This window comes from Bos javanicus, chromosome 9 (genome assembly GCF_032452875.1).
Source record: "Bos javanicus breed banteng chromosome 9, ARS-OSU_banteng_1.0, whole genome shotgun sequence".
In the NCBI taxonomy this organism is placed as follows: domain Eukaryota; kingdom Metazoa; phylum Chordata; class Mammalia; order Artiodactyla; family Bovidae; genus Bos; species Bos javanicus.
This window is the reverse complement of record NC_083876.1, coordinates 102,571,517-102,584,399: the sequence shown is the minus strand read 5'-3', so window position 1 is coordinate 102,584,399 and position 12,883 is coordinate 102,571,517. Positions and strand designations below refer to the sequence as shown.

The following is a 12,883-nucleotide window of genomic DNA, read 5'->3' as shown; positions in this document are numbered from 1 at the left end:
TTCAACATGAGCACCAAAACTATTCTTAAAATCTTAGGGGGAAAAAAAGCACAGATATAACCTTTGACCTTGGATTAAACAGTGGTTTCTTAGACATGACGCTGAAAGAGCAGGCAACAACAAAAAGATAACTTGGTCTTGGTCAAAATTAAAACTTTTTGCTGCAAAGTACACTAATCAAGGAAGTGAAAGGACACCCCAGAGTGAATGAAATACTTGCAAATCTTGTACCTGAAATGGAAGTGTTTCTAGAATACACAAAGAGTATTTACATTCCAAAAAGAACACAAACCAGTTTTTTTTAAATGGGCAAAGGATCTGAACAGACATTTTGCTAAAGACAGCCAGTAAGCACGTGAAACGGTACAAGCATCGCTGGCCTTGAGGAAAATGGCAGTCAAAGCCACAGCGAGACCACTTCATTCATCCTACAACAGCCAACACCAAAAAGAGGAGTGTTGGTGAGGGTGTGGAGCACTTGGACCCCTCAGACAGCGCTGATGGGCCCGGGAAATGATGGGAAGCAGCCTGGCAGTTCCTCAGAAGGCTGGACACAGACATTACCAAGGACCCAGCAACTCCACTCTTAGATAAACACTCGAGAAATGCAAACATCTCCACACACACACACACACACACACACACACGAATTCCATAGCAGCACTAATCATAATAGTTACCGCAAAGTGGAAAACAGCCTGTTAAGGAATAAACAGATAAATAAAAGCGAGTCCTGCCATACAGTGGGACAGTATTTACCAATAAAAAGAAATGAAGTAATACTTGCTACAACGTGGATGAACCCTGAAGCATGATCAGTAACAGAAGTCAGTCCAAAAAGACCATCTCTTGTTTGATTCTATTTGTATAAAATGTCCCAAATAGGCAGCTTTATGTTGGGGGTGCCCCGGGAGGAATGGACGGCTGGCGAGGCAGGGCTTCTTCGGGGGAGGGAGCTAAAAGCCCACGAAGGTGACTGGGTAATAGTTCTTGGTGAGTATACTAAGGGACCATTGAACTGTATATTTTAAAAGGGAATTATATCTCAATAAAGCTTTCATTATAAAATTTAAAAAAAAAAGGACAAACAGGCTTCTAGGAAAAGGGGAGTTCTTTTTCAAAGTTCTAATAAATTTATAATGGTAAGAATCCTACAATGCGATACTATGCAGCAACTTGTTTTATAAAACTTGCTTTTAACCTGAACAAAACCTCCCACCGCCTTCGGTCTATTTTCACACCTTCCCGCCGCCCGCGCGGCGGCTCTTCCCCCGGAGACTCCCTCCTGGGTCCCCGCGCGTCCTCCGGAGCGCCTGGGAGCGCGCGGCCCGGGTGCCCAGGGCGCGGGGCCCCGCCGACGGGGCGGGCCCGGGGGCGGCCGCTGTGACCCCGGGGCGGGTGCAGACACCGCCTCCGCGGCCACCGATAGGTCGCAGCCTGCCTCGGCGGCCCGCGGGCCGGGGGCGGGGAGCGGCGGCGGCGCGGAGGCCGCGCGCACGGCCGGGCGCTCCGGAGGCCGGGAGCGAGGCCCGGGCGGCTCGCGGGGCCGAGCGCGGGATGTGGGCGCCGGGCGGCCCGCCGGGGCCCGCGGGCTGGGACCGCCGCCGGGTGGGCGCCAGGCTGCGCGCGGCGCTCGCGGGGCTGCACGAGCTGCGGGGGCTGCGCGCCAGGCAGCAGGCGCGCGTGTGGGGCGCGCTGGCCGGGCCGCCCCCGCCGGGGCCCGCCGCCCCCCGCGGCCCCCGCGCCCAGGAGCTGCGGCTGGAGGCGGCGCTGGCGGCGCTGCAGGAGCAGCTGGTAAGGAGCGCGGGGAGACGCGGGGGGAGCGGGGGCGCGCGGGGCCGGAGGCGGCCGATCGAAGGGCACCCTCGGCGGCCTCGGAGGACGCAGCTCGGTCCCAACGCAGACGGACGCGGAGGCTCCACGGATGCGGGTGCTGAGAGCTGCCCGGCCCGCCCGCACCCTGGGGCTGCGCCCGGCTCTGCGTGTCGCCCGGCGCACACAGACTCTGAGGATGAATTCCTGTGTGTTGGAGTTTCCCTCTTGCGCTGATAAGAACGCATCAAATCGGTTTGCCCTGCGGGGGGCTCCTTGGAATGCCTATTCCGGGAGCTAGTGTTTCCCTGCGGAGTGGGTCGGGGGACAGAGTGCCACGCGCCCCTCAGCTGGCCTGCGCCCAGGCTGAGCTCTGGGGTCGTGTCCTTGTAACTAGACGTTGGGGGAAGCATGGATCTGATGAGGCCTCTCCAACTTTAAAATGTAACCTGACCTAGGAAAAGAGGTGTGTCCTCTGGACGGAGAGGCGGTGGGACCAAGCCTCCTGGGCCAGCAGCGGACTCCTCCACACGCGGGTTCCTTTTGTGCCACTGAGGACACTCAGCTCACTGCCCGGTTATTGATCTGCTGTGTGATTTCACTTCATATATTGGCGTCAGCTGAAGAGAGTTTTTGCAGGGTTGCTGTACTTTTTTTAATGAAAAATTAGAAGGCTTCCCTGGTGGCTGAGGCGGTAAAGAATCTGCCTGCAATGCAGGAGACGGGTTCGACCCTGGTTCAGAAAGGTCCCCTGGAGAAGGGAATGGCTACCCACTCCAGTACTCTTGCCTGGAGAATTCCATGGACAGAGGAGCCTGGCGGGCTACAGTCCATGGGGTCAGGAGTAGTCAGACATGACTGAGTGGGCTACAGTCCACAGAAAGATGCCTGTTTGAGAACGGACTCTATTACTCCAAGTGGAAAGTCTTTTGACTGAGAAGTTAAATCGGCCCTGTTTAGAGTTGCCGTCTGTACAAAGCAGGCTGGATGAAGCTGCCACCTTGCTGTCAGCTTAGCGCAGTCATGTCGTGTCAGTGATTGGTGAGCTGCTTCTGGGTTAGAGAATCCGGAAGCCCAGTGCCTTGCGATGCTTCCCAGGACTCCCGCTGTCTCTCCACACTGTCTCCTGATGGTGCAGCCTCTCCTCCTGGGATCCCCCGGCTCCTCCATGGAGGGAAGGAGCCAGTTCCCAAGTGGGACTTTATAGGCTTCTCACCGCCCCATCTAATCCAGTCAGAGCTGCAGGTGTAGCTTCCGTGTGTGTGTGTGTGTGTGTGTGTGTGTGTGCGTGCGCACCCAGACACAGCCTCCCTGGAGGAGGCACACACAAGCCTGCCGAGGTGCCTGACACGTGTGTGACGGGAAGGAGCTCCGGGTGCTGCTGTGCATTGTTCTGTGGGGGCGCTGGAGCACAGTTGATGATTAACTGAGCTTAAGTCATATACAGATCAGACTTGTGGGTTCTCAGCCTCTAATTACAAGTAGCCTTTTGGGAGAGAAGATCAAACCGGTTTTTTTGTTGTTTTTTTAATGTGGGGACCAGAAGGAACACGCACGCTTTGTCTTGAAACTTTGTTCTTGGCACAGACTGTGTGATCAGAAGGGAAGAAGAATTGAGTACGTGTGACATCAGCCCAGCGATTAACAGGCTCACATCTTTCTTACAGGGAAGGTATTAGGAGGGATCCCAGTTCTGTGGTGAAGGGTGCAATCGCAGGGTGCAGTCTCCATCTCTGTCTCACACTTGGGTAACTCACGGCTCCGGCAGGGGCCCCTGCCACCCGCCCTGGGTTAACCTGGGCAGGGGCGCCAATCAGGTGTGAAGACAGGAAGAACCTTTATGGGACCCGCAGCAGCTTTGTCCCAGACGCCCCAGGTGCCAATGAGCTCGAGCACCTGGGGGATTTGTGCTGCCTTTAGGAGCGGTCCCCACGCCAACGTTTACCATGAGGAGCTGCGCCTTGTTAATTGCTGCGGCTGAAGTCACAGCAGGAAGCGTGAAGTAGGTGCTTAGTGAGTCTTTGTTGGATAAGTAAACGAGCTACCGTTACTGCTGATAGCAAAGGGGAAGAAGGGTTCAGTGTTTGCCGTCTCTGCGTCCTAGACTTCCAAGCTCATGAAAGCCCCGTGACCTCCGACCCTGCCTCTGTGGCCGGCGCTGCGGTCACCTCCGTCTTCCGGGGCTGTCCTTCCCCAAGACGCAGCTGCCCTTCCCGTCTCTGTCAGGGTCAGGTTCCCAGCGGCCCTGATGAGAAGCCTTGAACACCCCGGAGAGCCTGCAAGCTCCACGTCCCGCCAGGAGCCGCCAGCGTGAGAGGGGCCCGGGGGGGACAAGAGGGCAGGCTCTGGGCACCTGCCGGGACCCCGTGGGGAGTGTCCCGCTGGTCACGCTGCCCGGCCCGAGCGGCAGAGGCTCCCCCTCCCTGGTAGGCACTGGCCTTTAGCAGGGGCTGGAGGTCTGACTGCCGTTGGAGCCGCAGCGTCTGGTGCTGTCCTTGGGCCACTGGTGCTTGCGCCCTGACCTCTCGGGAACACGGACTGGCTCGAGGTCACGGGGCGGCACAGGGGCGTCCACAGGCCAGGCCGGGCCCCCTTGTGCGGGGCCGGCGCCCGTTGTCCCCGAGGCTCACCTGGGACCCTGGCCTTCCGAGGGCCTCTCCTCCAGCCGGGTGGGGCTCTCGCGGTGCCACGGGACTGATGCCCAAGCTGCTTCCTGTGCGTGTGCCCGGGTTTCGGGGAAAGGGCGGAGGTGTTCTAGATCCCGTCTCGGTACCCTGAATGTGGGGACGTTTCCCCCTCTTGCCCTCCGAATCTGCTGCAGAGCTTTGAGAGGTCCAGAAAGCTGGGTTGCAAATGGGAGCGGAAGGGCCAAACAAGAGGAAATCAAATCCACCTCTGCAGCCTGTGAAGTCAGCAGTTCGAAGACGGGCTAAGCCAGACGTCTGGTTGTAACGGCATTCCCTGGGTAGACGTTCTCAAGCGTTCATGGTCACAGAAAGTTGTTCCCCGGGGAGCTTGTCAAAGTGCAGGTTCCCAGGTGCGTCCTAGTCTCAGTTAATTGGTGTGGCAGGGAGCTTGGGGGTCTGAACAGAGGCCCCCAGGGCTCCCCGCCCCTGGGAACCCTGCTGTCTCTCCTCCACAGCAGACCCTCGCCCCTCGCGAGGTTTGGGGGACTCAGGACATGCTTCCCGAGTGAGCCGGAAGGCCTGCAGTGCGTCAGGGGCGTGGGGACAGTGAGGCTCGCTGCTCTGGAGGGAGCCCATGCGGCATGGCCATCGCGTGTACTCCGTGGTGACACTTCTGCCGCACGCCTGTCTCTGCAGAAATGCAGGCGAGCGCAGGAATGCTGGGTGCCCGGCTCCGCAGCGGGCCATGCTCTATGCAGGTTCCGCAGGAACCCCTGACTTAGCACAGCCTTAGAGCCCACGGAGAAGCAGAGACACAACCCCCCATGGAGGACGGTGTGCATCGGGGTGAGACGCCCTGTTGCCCTGCGGCGGGGTCCTGGGGACATGGTCATTCCCTGGAAGGTACCAGGGCCTTTCGACATTAAACAGAAACCGCCAGCCGCAGCCAGGCCAGGCACACGGTAATCGCAGAGCATTTATTCCAGCACAGACAGGCCAGGGTCAGTTTTGGTAGGGGGACGGGGCTGGAGAGGGAGGAAAAAGCCAGAGGGGGCCTCTTTCAGGAGGAAGGGGCTTGAGGCTGGGGAGGGAGGTGGTCTCGTCGCTGAGTTTAAACCCTGAAGTGTGGTTGAGCAGGCAGCTGAGGCTTCCAGCGGCCCCAGGGCCTCCTGCAGGAAAAACTCCCTTTGTTTGAATCTAAGTGATTCTCCTTGGCTGGAGCCTGTCCTGGAGCCTGCCCCCAGCTCTCAGGTTGGGCCGTCCACCTGGGGAGGGTTTCCCTCTGTGAGAACATTCAGGGACAAAGGTGGCCAGGAGGTCTCGGTGGTTCTGAGTGTGTAAGACGTGAATAAACTCAGGACTGCCTTTCACAGTGTTACGATTACAGATACTGTTCCACGAGGCTGGAGACTGTCTTGCTGCAAAACGTGGGGGTTGTTCTGAGACCCCTGCATCGGGTCCTGGGGAAAGTGGACTTGGACAGGATGGGTCCACCCACCGGGCGCCGGGCTCTTGGCCCCTAACCCGGAGCAGCGTGCCGACGGCGTCGTCCCGTGAGGATCAGCAGCTGCTGCCACCTGCTCTGGGACTGGCTTCTCGTATTATTGAAATTGCTGAAGTAATTACTCATTTCCTATATAATAAACAGAAATACAATTAACCACCTTCTTACAGGAAGACCCATATAATTACACTAATTATTGGCCTTGAACTTCATTGGTAATCAAAACGAGAGATTTAGGCTGTGAGCCTCGACAGCGGGGCGCAGTTTTCTCACTGAAGGAAGGGCGTCAGCGTTTGTGAAACACGGGTGCCGTTTCACATGCATGTGACTCGTGTGTGCACGCGTGTGGGCATGTATGGTAAGCATTGGCCGCATACACGTGTGTGTGTTACATGATACGCACACGCGTGTAGTTAGCATTCACAGTCACGCATCTCACAGCCGGGGCAGCCAAAGCCTGGAGCGGGACAGAGCTGGGAGGTGGGCCCTGAGACCAGAGGGCGCTGGGCAGCACAGGCTGCACCCGCCCCGGCGCCGGGCACCCCCTCCTGCAGGCCCGTCCCGCTCCCTGGAGCCCTGCAGGGCCATCCTCAGCGCCTCCTGTGCGAGCCGTGTGTGTGTGCGTTGCTCATGTCGTGGTCCATGCGCGGGCTGGAAAAGAATTTCCAGACGTGAAGCAGAACGAGAGGAGAATGGGGTTTATTGTGTGGGAGACGCTGTTACAACAGCAGGCCGGCTCAAGGGAGGGCCCACCCTGAGCAGGTCCTTGCGTCTTATGCCAGGGTGCCAGGCGCGGGATGGGGCCTCGTGGGTCGTGCGCTGGGTGCGGGAGAGGAAGGCAAGCACCTTCTCCCTGTGCGGTGGGAGGGGAGACAGGTCACGCTGCTCGGAAGGACCTGAGGTTTGTTAACGGCCAGGACACAGGGGAGGGAAGGACGATGAGGGTCTGGTTTGTTCTCTGCCTCCGTTCCAAGGGCCTGCTTGTTCAGTCTGGTCTTTGATCCTTGAGATGCCACAGCTGTCGTGTCCAGCTCTCTGTGGCCCCAGGGACTGTTGCCCACCAGGCTCGTCTGTCCATGGGATTCTCCAGGCAAGAATACTGGAGTGGTTGCCATTCCCTTCTCCAGGGGATCTTCCCAACCCAGGGATTGAACCCAGGTCTCCTGCGTTGCAGGCGACTTTTTACCATCTGAGCCAACAGGGGGGCACAGCTGCGCCATGTAGGCTACAGCTCTGCAGAAGGTGGAGCCCTTTTTCTCTCCTGGGGACTCTCCTGTTCCCCCCCCAAGGAGCTGAAAGCCCAGCCCCCTGGTGCCACGGACGGACCGCCGTGAAGGGACGTGGTGGCACAGGCGCCAGACGCAGGGTCCACGGGGCGCGAGCCCGGGGCAGCGGGCTCTTGCAGAGATGGAAAGACCTTGAAAATACCCTCCGGGCTCCTGCTGGAGTTGGGGACCTGGGGCTGGTTTAGATCCCAGTCCCTCTCTCATAAGCTGCGTTACCCTGTCTCCTTAAAAAGGAAGATGTCTAAGTGACTATTGCTGATTCCAGCGTCTGTACCTGGGAAGAGGAGCTGGCGGGAGGGCCGGGAGGCCGTGTGCGGGGCGGGGAGCGGGGCTGCAGGCCGGGGTTTGTCGGGGGGTTGGGGAGGTTGCCACATGTGAGGTGGCTTCATGAGGCGCCCCAGCCTCCTGGTCTGTACTCAGAATGGGTCCGTGCCCCGCTCTGTCCCTTCGTAGGACCGCTTGAGACGCCAGGACGTCGGCCTGCAGACGCACCTGGACCAGCTGGACCGGCAGATCAGCGCGCTGCAGCTGGACGTGCGCAGGGGCCCCGGCGAGACCGCGGACAGCGACAGCAGACCCAGCTCAGGTACGCCGGCCGGCGAGCCCACCGCTGCTCGGGCCCCGGGGTCAGCGCGCATCACGGAAGGATCCGAATGCTTTCAATGCTTGTATTTAAGTGCGATTGGGAAGAAAGGGGGCTTCCCAAAGGGCGCTGGTGGTAAAGAACCCGCCTGCCAATGCAGGAGACACAAGAGACGCGGGTTCGATCCCTGGGCTGGGAAGATCCCCTGGAGGAGGGCACGGCAACCCCTTCCAGTATTCTTGCCTGGAGAATCCCATGGACAAAGGAGCCTGGTGGGCCACAGTCCCTGGGGTCGCACAGAGTCGGACGCGCCTGAGCGTTCACAGGAGAAAAGAAGAGAGTGCTGCGTGCGCTGTTTAGTTGGGAAGTTTAGTTTAGCTGCTTTGCGGGGAAGAAACTGCGTGAGTTACTCTCCTCTCTCTGGGCCGAGGCACGTTCTGGGCTGTGTCTGGGTGGAGCCGATGTGGGAGCTGCAGATAGCGGCTTTTGTGTGGTAGCACGGCGAGTTTTGAGGCCGTGGGTTTATGCAGCCTAAGGGCAGAACCGCGGCCTGTGTGACCTGTGTCGAGCTCGTTCAGGGCCACACAGCAATGATTGGCAGCCTTCTGACTGACACGGTCCTGGGCACCTGGCTTCCTCTCCAGGTGCCAGGCTTAGACAGCAGCTCAGACAGCAAACCCGGGAGACCAGCGTCTCCCCAAGGACAGTGCTCTCTGCCGCGTCTTTCTGTCTTTCTGTTTGCAAGATCCTTCCGCTGGCTGGGTTGTCAGGCCTGTAGCAGGGCCGGGCTGGGGCCTCCCTGAACGCGACCCCTTTTCTGGTTGATGCCTCAGATGGAGTTTGAGGGGCTCAAGGAGGGAGGGGAGAAGAGGGTCCCACTCCCAGGGCCAGACGCCAGTGGTCACGTTGGGGAGTGAGCCAGTCATCCCAGAGAGGGGTGAGCAGGTGGTGAGCAGGTGGTGGGCGGGGGTGTGGGCGAGGCTGGAGGGCCCGCTGACCCCCCGGGTCGGGGCAGGGGAAGGAGGCAGCGGGGGTCCTGGGCATTCCCGCCCCGGGAACCCCCCTGAGCCCCACAGCCCCCTCGCACGGGGTCCCCTGGACCACACTGAGCACCTGTGTCCCCCACCAGGCTTCTACGAGCTGAGCGACGGCGGCTCCTGCTCCCTGTCCACCTCCTGCACATCCGTGTGCAGCGATCACGTGTCCTGCTCCCTGGGCACCTTGCTGCCCGCCGCCCCCAAGGCCAGGCCTGGCTCGGGAGACTGCCGGCCCCGGTCGGCTGACGAGACCGCCGTGTGTGGGGTCCCCCTGCCTGCGTGGGGGCCCCCGGCCAGCGAGGAGGGGCCAGGCCAGCTATTCCAGGAGGAGCCCCGGCCGCGGCCGGTGTCCACAGGTGAGGAGAGCCAGACGGTGGGGGACCCCCTGGGCCCTCAAGCCCCCCCTGAGGAGGTGGGGGCAGCCCCGAGCTCACATCCCGGTGGGGGCGGCCCCGACCTGCCAAGCACAGAACAGGGAGCCCTGTGCTTGTGGGGGGCTTCCACCCCAACAGGGGCTGCTCCAGGGTTTCCGTGGGCTTTTGGATGGACAGAGGAATCAAAGGCCTGCTTCTGTTCGTCGTAGCAGGGCTGTGGTGATGAAAAGCACGTTTATTTATTTAAAACAAGCATCCGTCCACACCCTTCCGTGGCCGGCCTGGGACCAGGCTGGAGCAGAGCTGGGCATGGATGTGGAGAGAGCTCAGCTCACCCGTGGCTCCCCCACCCCGGCCCGCAGACGGTCCCCACACTCCCCATCCCTCAGATGGTCCCGAAAGGAGAGACTCCTCACTCCTGGTGCTGGACCTGAGCCGGCGGATGTGGGCACATCTGCAGACGTCTCAGGGACGGTCTGCCCTGTGACCTTGTCCCCGACCCTGCTTCTCGCTGCGTCTCTGCACCTTTGCCGCACGAGGGCGGAAACTGAGCGTCAGGGTCTCGGCCTCGCCCCGCCGGCTGTGGCTGGAGCTGCCCAGGTGGTGGACGTGCGGAGGCTGCCCGCGTGTCCAGACACCGCGTGTGCGGGGCCAGGGTTGTCCCGCCGCAGCTGGGCGGGGGACGCTTCCTGCCCCAGGGCAGTGCCTGCGTCTTCCCTCCTCAACGCATCCCTCTTTTTCTCCTTCCCAGGTGACCTTGAAAGGATCCTGCCAGCCGATGTGGGGCTGCAGAAGGCCGGGGCACACCCCACGGCCGCTCCCTTCCTCTGCCACGGTGTGGACCCCAAGTACCAGTGTGACCTGGTGTCCCGGGGTGGCCGGGAGGTGTATCCCTACCCCAGCCCACTGCACGCCGTGGCCCTGCAGAGCCCACTGTTCGCTCTGGCCAGGGAGACGCCACAGAGCGAGGGCCACGCGCCCCCACACCCGCCCCCCGCCAGCCCCGCAGGCCCCAGCTCCGTGCGTCCTGGGCTGGCCTTCGAGGCTGGCCCAGCCGCAGCTTACATTGAGCGGCTGCTGCGGCTGCGGGCCTGTGGGAGTGCCCGGGGGCCCCCCAGAGGGGAGGCGTCCCCAGCCCCGCCGCAGCTCGGGGCCCGGAAGGTGGACGGTGAAGGTGGACTGGAGAAGCCGGCCTGCACCCCCGGAAGGGCGGTGGTGAGCGGGGCTGCCAGCGGGGACGGCCTCGCCCGGCCGCCACCCACACCCTCTGTAGGCACCCCACGCCCCAGCAGCCATCCCGAGGGGGCACGTGGCCCATGTCACGGCCATGTGCACTTGGAGGCCTGTCCAGATGCCCCCCAGCTGGCCTGTGGCCGGGCCCCCGCTCCCCGCTGCCCTGCTCAGCCGTCGGTGCTCGCTGGCTGGCCGGGCGGAGGCAGGTGGCCAAGTGGGCGCGTGGACGGACGCTGCATCCACCCTGCCCTGGTCGCCAGTGGAGCTTCCCCCCCGGGGCCCCCCAAGACCAAGCCTGTGACGGTCAGGAGGGGGCCCAGCAACAAGACGCCAGGGCCCGGGAGGCCGCAGCTGCAGTGGGGCGCCCTCGGGATCCCCCGGCCGCCCCCAGAGTCGGGGGTTGCTCCCCGGAGGCCCACGCTGGCTGCAGAGGCGCCCGGCCGGTCCTGCTCCGAGTCCAGCCTGTACCCTGTGTCCTTCTTCGTGCCCCTGCTGGTGGCGCGGCGGGAGGCTCACCGGGCGTCGGCTCAGGCCTTGTTCCCCTGGGAAGCCGCGCCGCTTGGGGCGTCCGGCGGGGTGGCGCGGAAGAGGCAGCGCCGGTGGCGGTCCTCGGCGGACGTCTCAGCCCGGGCGCGCCCGGATCCCGGCCTGGGGCCCCACAGGCCCGCGGCCCGGAGAGGGGGCGGCCCACGGCCTGTGTGCGCCAGGCCTAGGCCCCCGCCAGCCCTGCAGGATGCCCGCGCCCGCAGCGCGTCGGACGGCTCGGAGCGCTCGGCCGAGTGCGCCTCGCTGCTCCTCTCCACCGCGGCCGAGAGCAGCGGGGACGAGGCCAGCGACCACACCACCAGCCGCTTCGGGGACGCCGAGTCCAGTGGCAGCGACTCGGGGGGCGGCAGGCGGCTGGGCCAGCGAGCCCGCACCAGCTCCAGGCTGGCCCTGCCCCCGGTGCCCAGGCTGTGCCGCGTCAAGGCCTCCAAGGCCCTCAAGAGGAAGATCCGCAGGTTCCAGCCGGCCGCCCTGAAGGTCATGACCATGGTGTGAGGGGCGGGCCCGCCGGCAGAGGGGCCTCCGGCCGAGGACTGACCCAGCCTCGCTCGGGGTTTGGTGTGCAGGCTGCCGTCTGACACCTCTGCTTGGTCCCACCCAGAAGCCGCCCCTTGACAGGGGTCCCCTCAGAGGAGCTGCCGGGGTGTCCCTGGGCAGTTGCCCCTGGGTTAGGCTGTGACTCTGGTGCGTCGCCCACAGGGCCCAGTGGATGTCTCCAGGACTCCAGGGTTGCAGGCCTGGCATCCAGCCTCCCAGGCCCTGTGCCCCGAGCCCGGGATGGGTGCCCTCAGTCCTGTGCACGTCGGGGGGCGGGCGGTGAACCCGATGGCTGCAGCGCTGTGCTCGAGAAACGGGGCTGGAATATGCGTCCTTGTCAGATGCTCCAGGTGAATAAACACCGGCAATGTGTTGTCTTTGCAAGTCAGTCTGAGCCTGTAGCCTCCCCCTTCAGGAACATAGCTGGTGGTCAGCAAACCCTTGTCCTTCACACCGTGAGGACGCCCTCTCACCCCGGGGGGAGGACGCGCTTCGTGTGAGTCCACGCCGCAGTCCCCAGCACTCATGTGTTGAGCATAAAAGTGCTTTTGAAAGGAAACCCTTGTACGTGGTGGTTATTTTTCAAAGGAAATTTCCCTCAGCTTTTCCAGAAGGTGGGATTTTCGGGGAATCTGTTTGCTGAGAGCATCTTAGTTTGTAGAGCACTTTACCCTGAAAATTTCCAGGCTGCTTCTATGGCTTGGAGGCAGAGAGAAGGCCTGGGGGGCAGGGGCGTCCCCCCTGGGAAGCCTCAGGGGGTCTGGGCTCCGTCGGCCCCTCCTGGGCTAAATGCACAGATTGGCAGAAACTTTTGAAGGCAGACAACAAGAAAGCAAGCTGAAATAGTAGATTTTATACTAGACACTAGATAGTCATGAACAAACAGTCTCAAGAGGCACTCTTTGGAGATTAACATTTTAGAATAAAGAAGTTCATCTGTTCAGACTGGGTGGTTTCCAGAAGTGAGGGCAGAACAGAAGGACTGCTTTCTGTACAGCCTCTAAAATGCCGCTGTTTCCAAGGGCTGGGCACAGACGTCGATACCCAGGCCTCCGCTGAGTCTGGATAGAATTCCCGCGTGGGCCTCATGGAATCCACTTGAAAGGGTCTTCCTAAGCTTTTTCTAAAGCTGTGTTGATATTTGGAGGAAGAAGCCAAACCTACCAGTGGTGGGTTTTTTGGTAAAAGGTTGTACATGGGACAGGCACTTCCCTGGTGGCTCAGCTGGTAAAGAGTCCACCTGCCACGCAGGAGACCCTGGTTTGATCCCTGGATCGGGAAGGTCCCCTGGAGAAGGGACAGGCTACCCACTCCAGTGTTCATGGACTTCCCTGGTGGCTCAGC

At 61.6% G+C, this 12,883-nt stretch overlaps 1 protein-coding gene across 1 annotated transcript; it reads left to right on the top strand.

Annotated features, from left to right (window-relative positions):
- The first annotated feature begins 1,494 nt into the window (after nucleotides 1-1,494).
- DACT2 (dishevelled binding antagonist of beta catenin 2) lies at nucleotides 1,495-12,098 on the top strand. Its single transcript, XM_061428585.1, has 4 exons — nucleotides 1,495-1,794; nucleotides 7,683-7,815; nucleotides 8,942-9,205; nucleotides 9,975-12,098. The coding sequence occupies exons 1-4, from the start codon at nucleotides 1,558-1,560 to the stop codon at nucleotides 11,495-11,497; spliced, it is 2,157 nt and encodes a 718-aa protein (XP_061284569.1). The 5' UTR covers nucleotides 1,495-1,557; the 3' UTR covers nucleotides 11,498-12,098.
- The last annotated feature ends 785 nt before the right edge of the window (nucleotides 12,099-12,883 follow it).

What these genes read in the sequence shown, in the direction of transcription:
- DACT2 (XM_061428585.1), top strand. Translation starts at nt 1,558, where the DNA reads ATGTGGGCGCCGGGCGGCCCGCCGGGGCCCGCGGGCTGGGACCGCCGC. An exon ending in CGGCGCTGCAGGAGCAGCTG is followed by an intron (nt 1,795 to 7,682) that starts GTAAGGAGCGCG and finishes GTCCCTTCGTAG; the next exon opens with GACCGCTTGAGACGCCAGGA. An exon ending in CGACAGCAGACCCAGCTCAG is followed by an intron (nt 7,816 to 8,941) that starts GTACGCCGGCCG and finishes GTCCCCCACCAG; the next exon opens with GCTTCTACGAGCTGAGCGAC.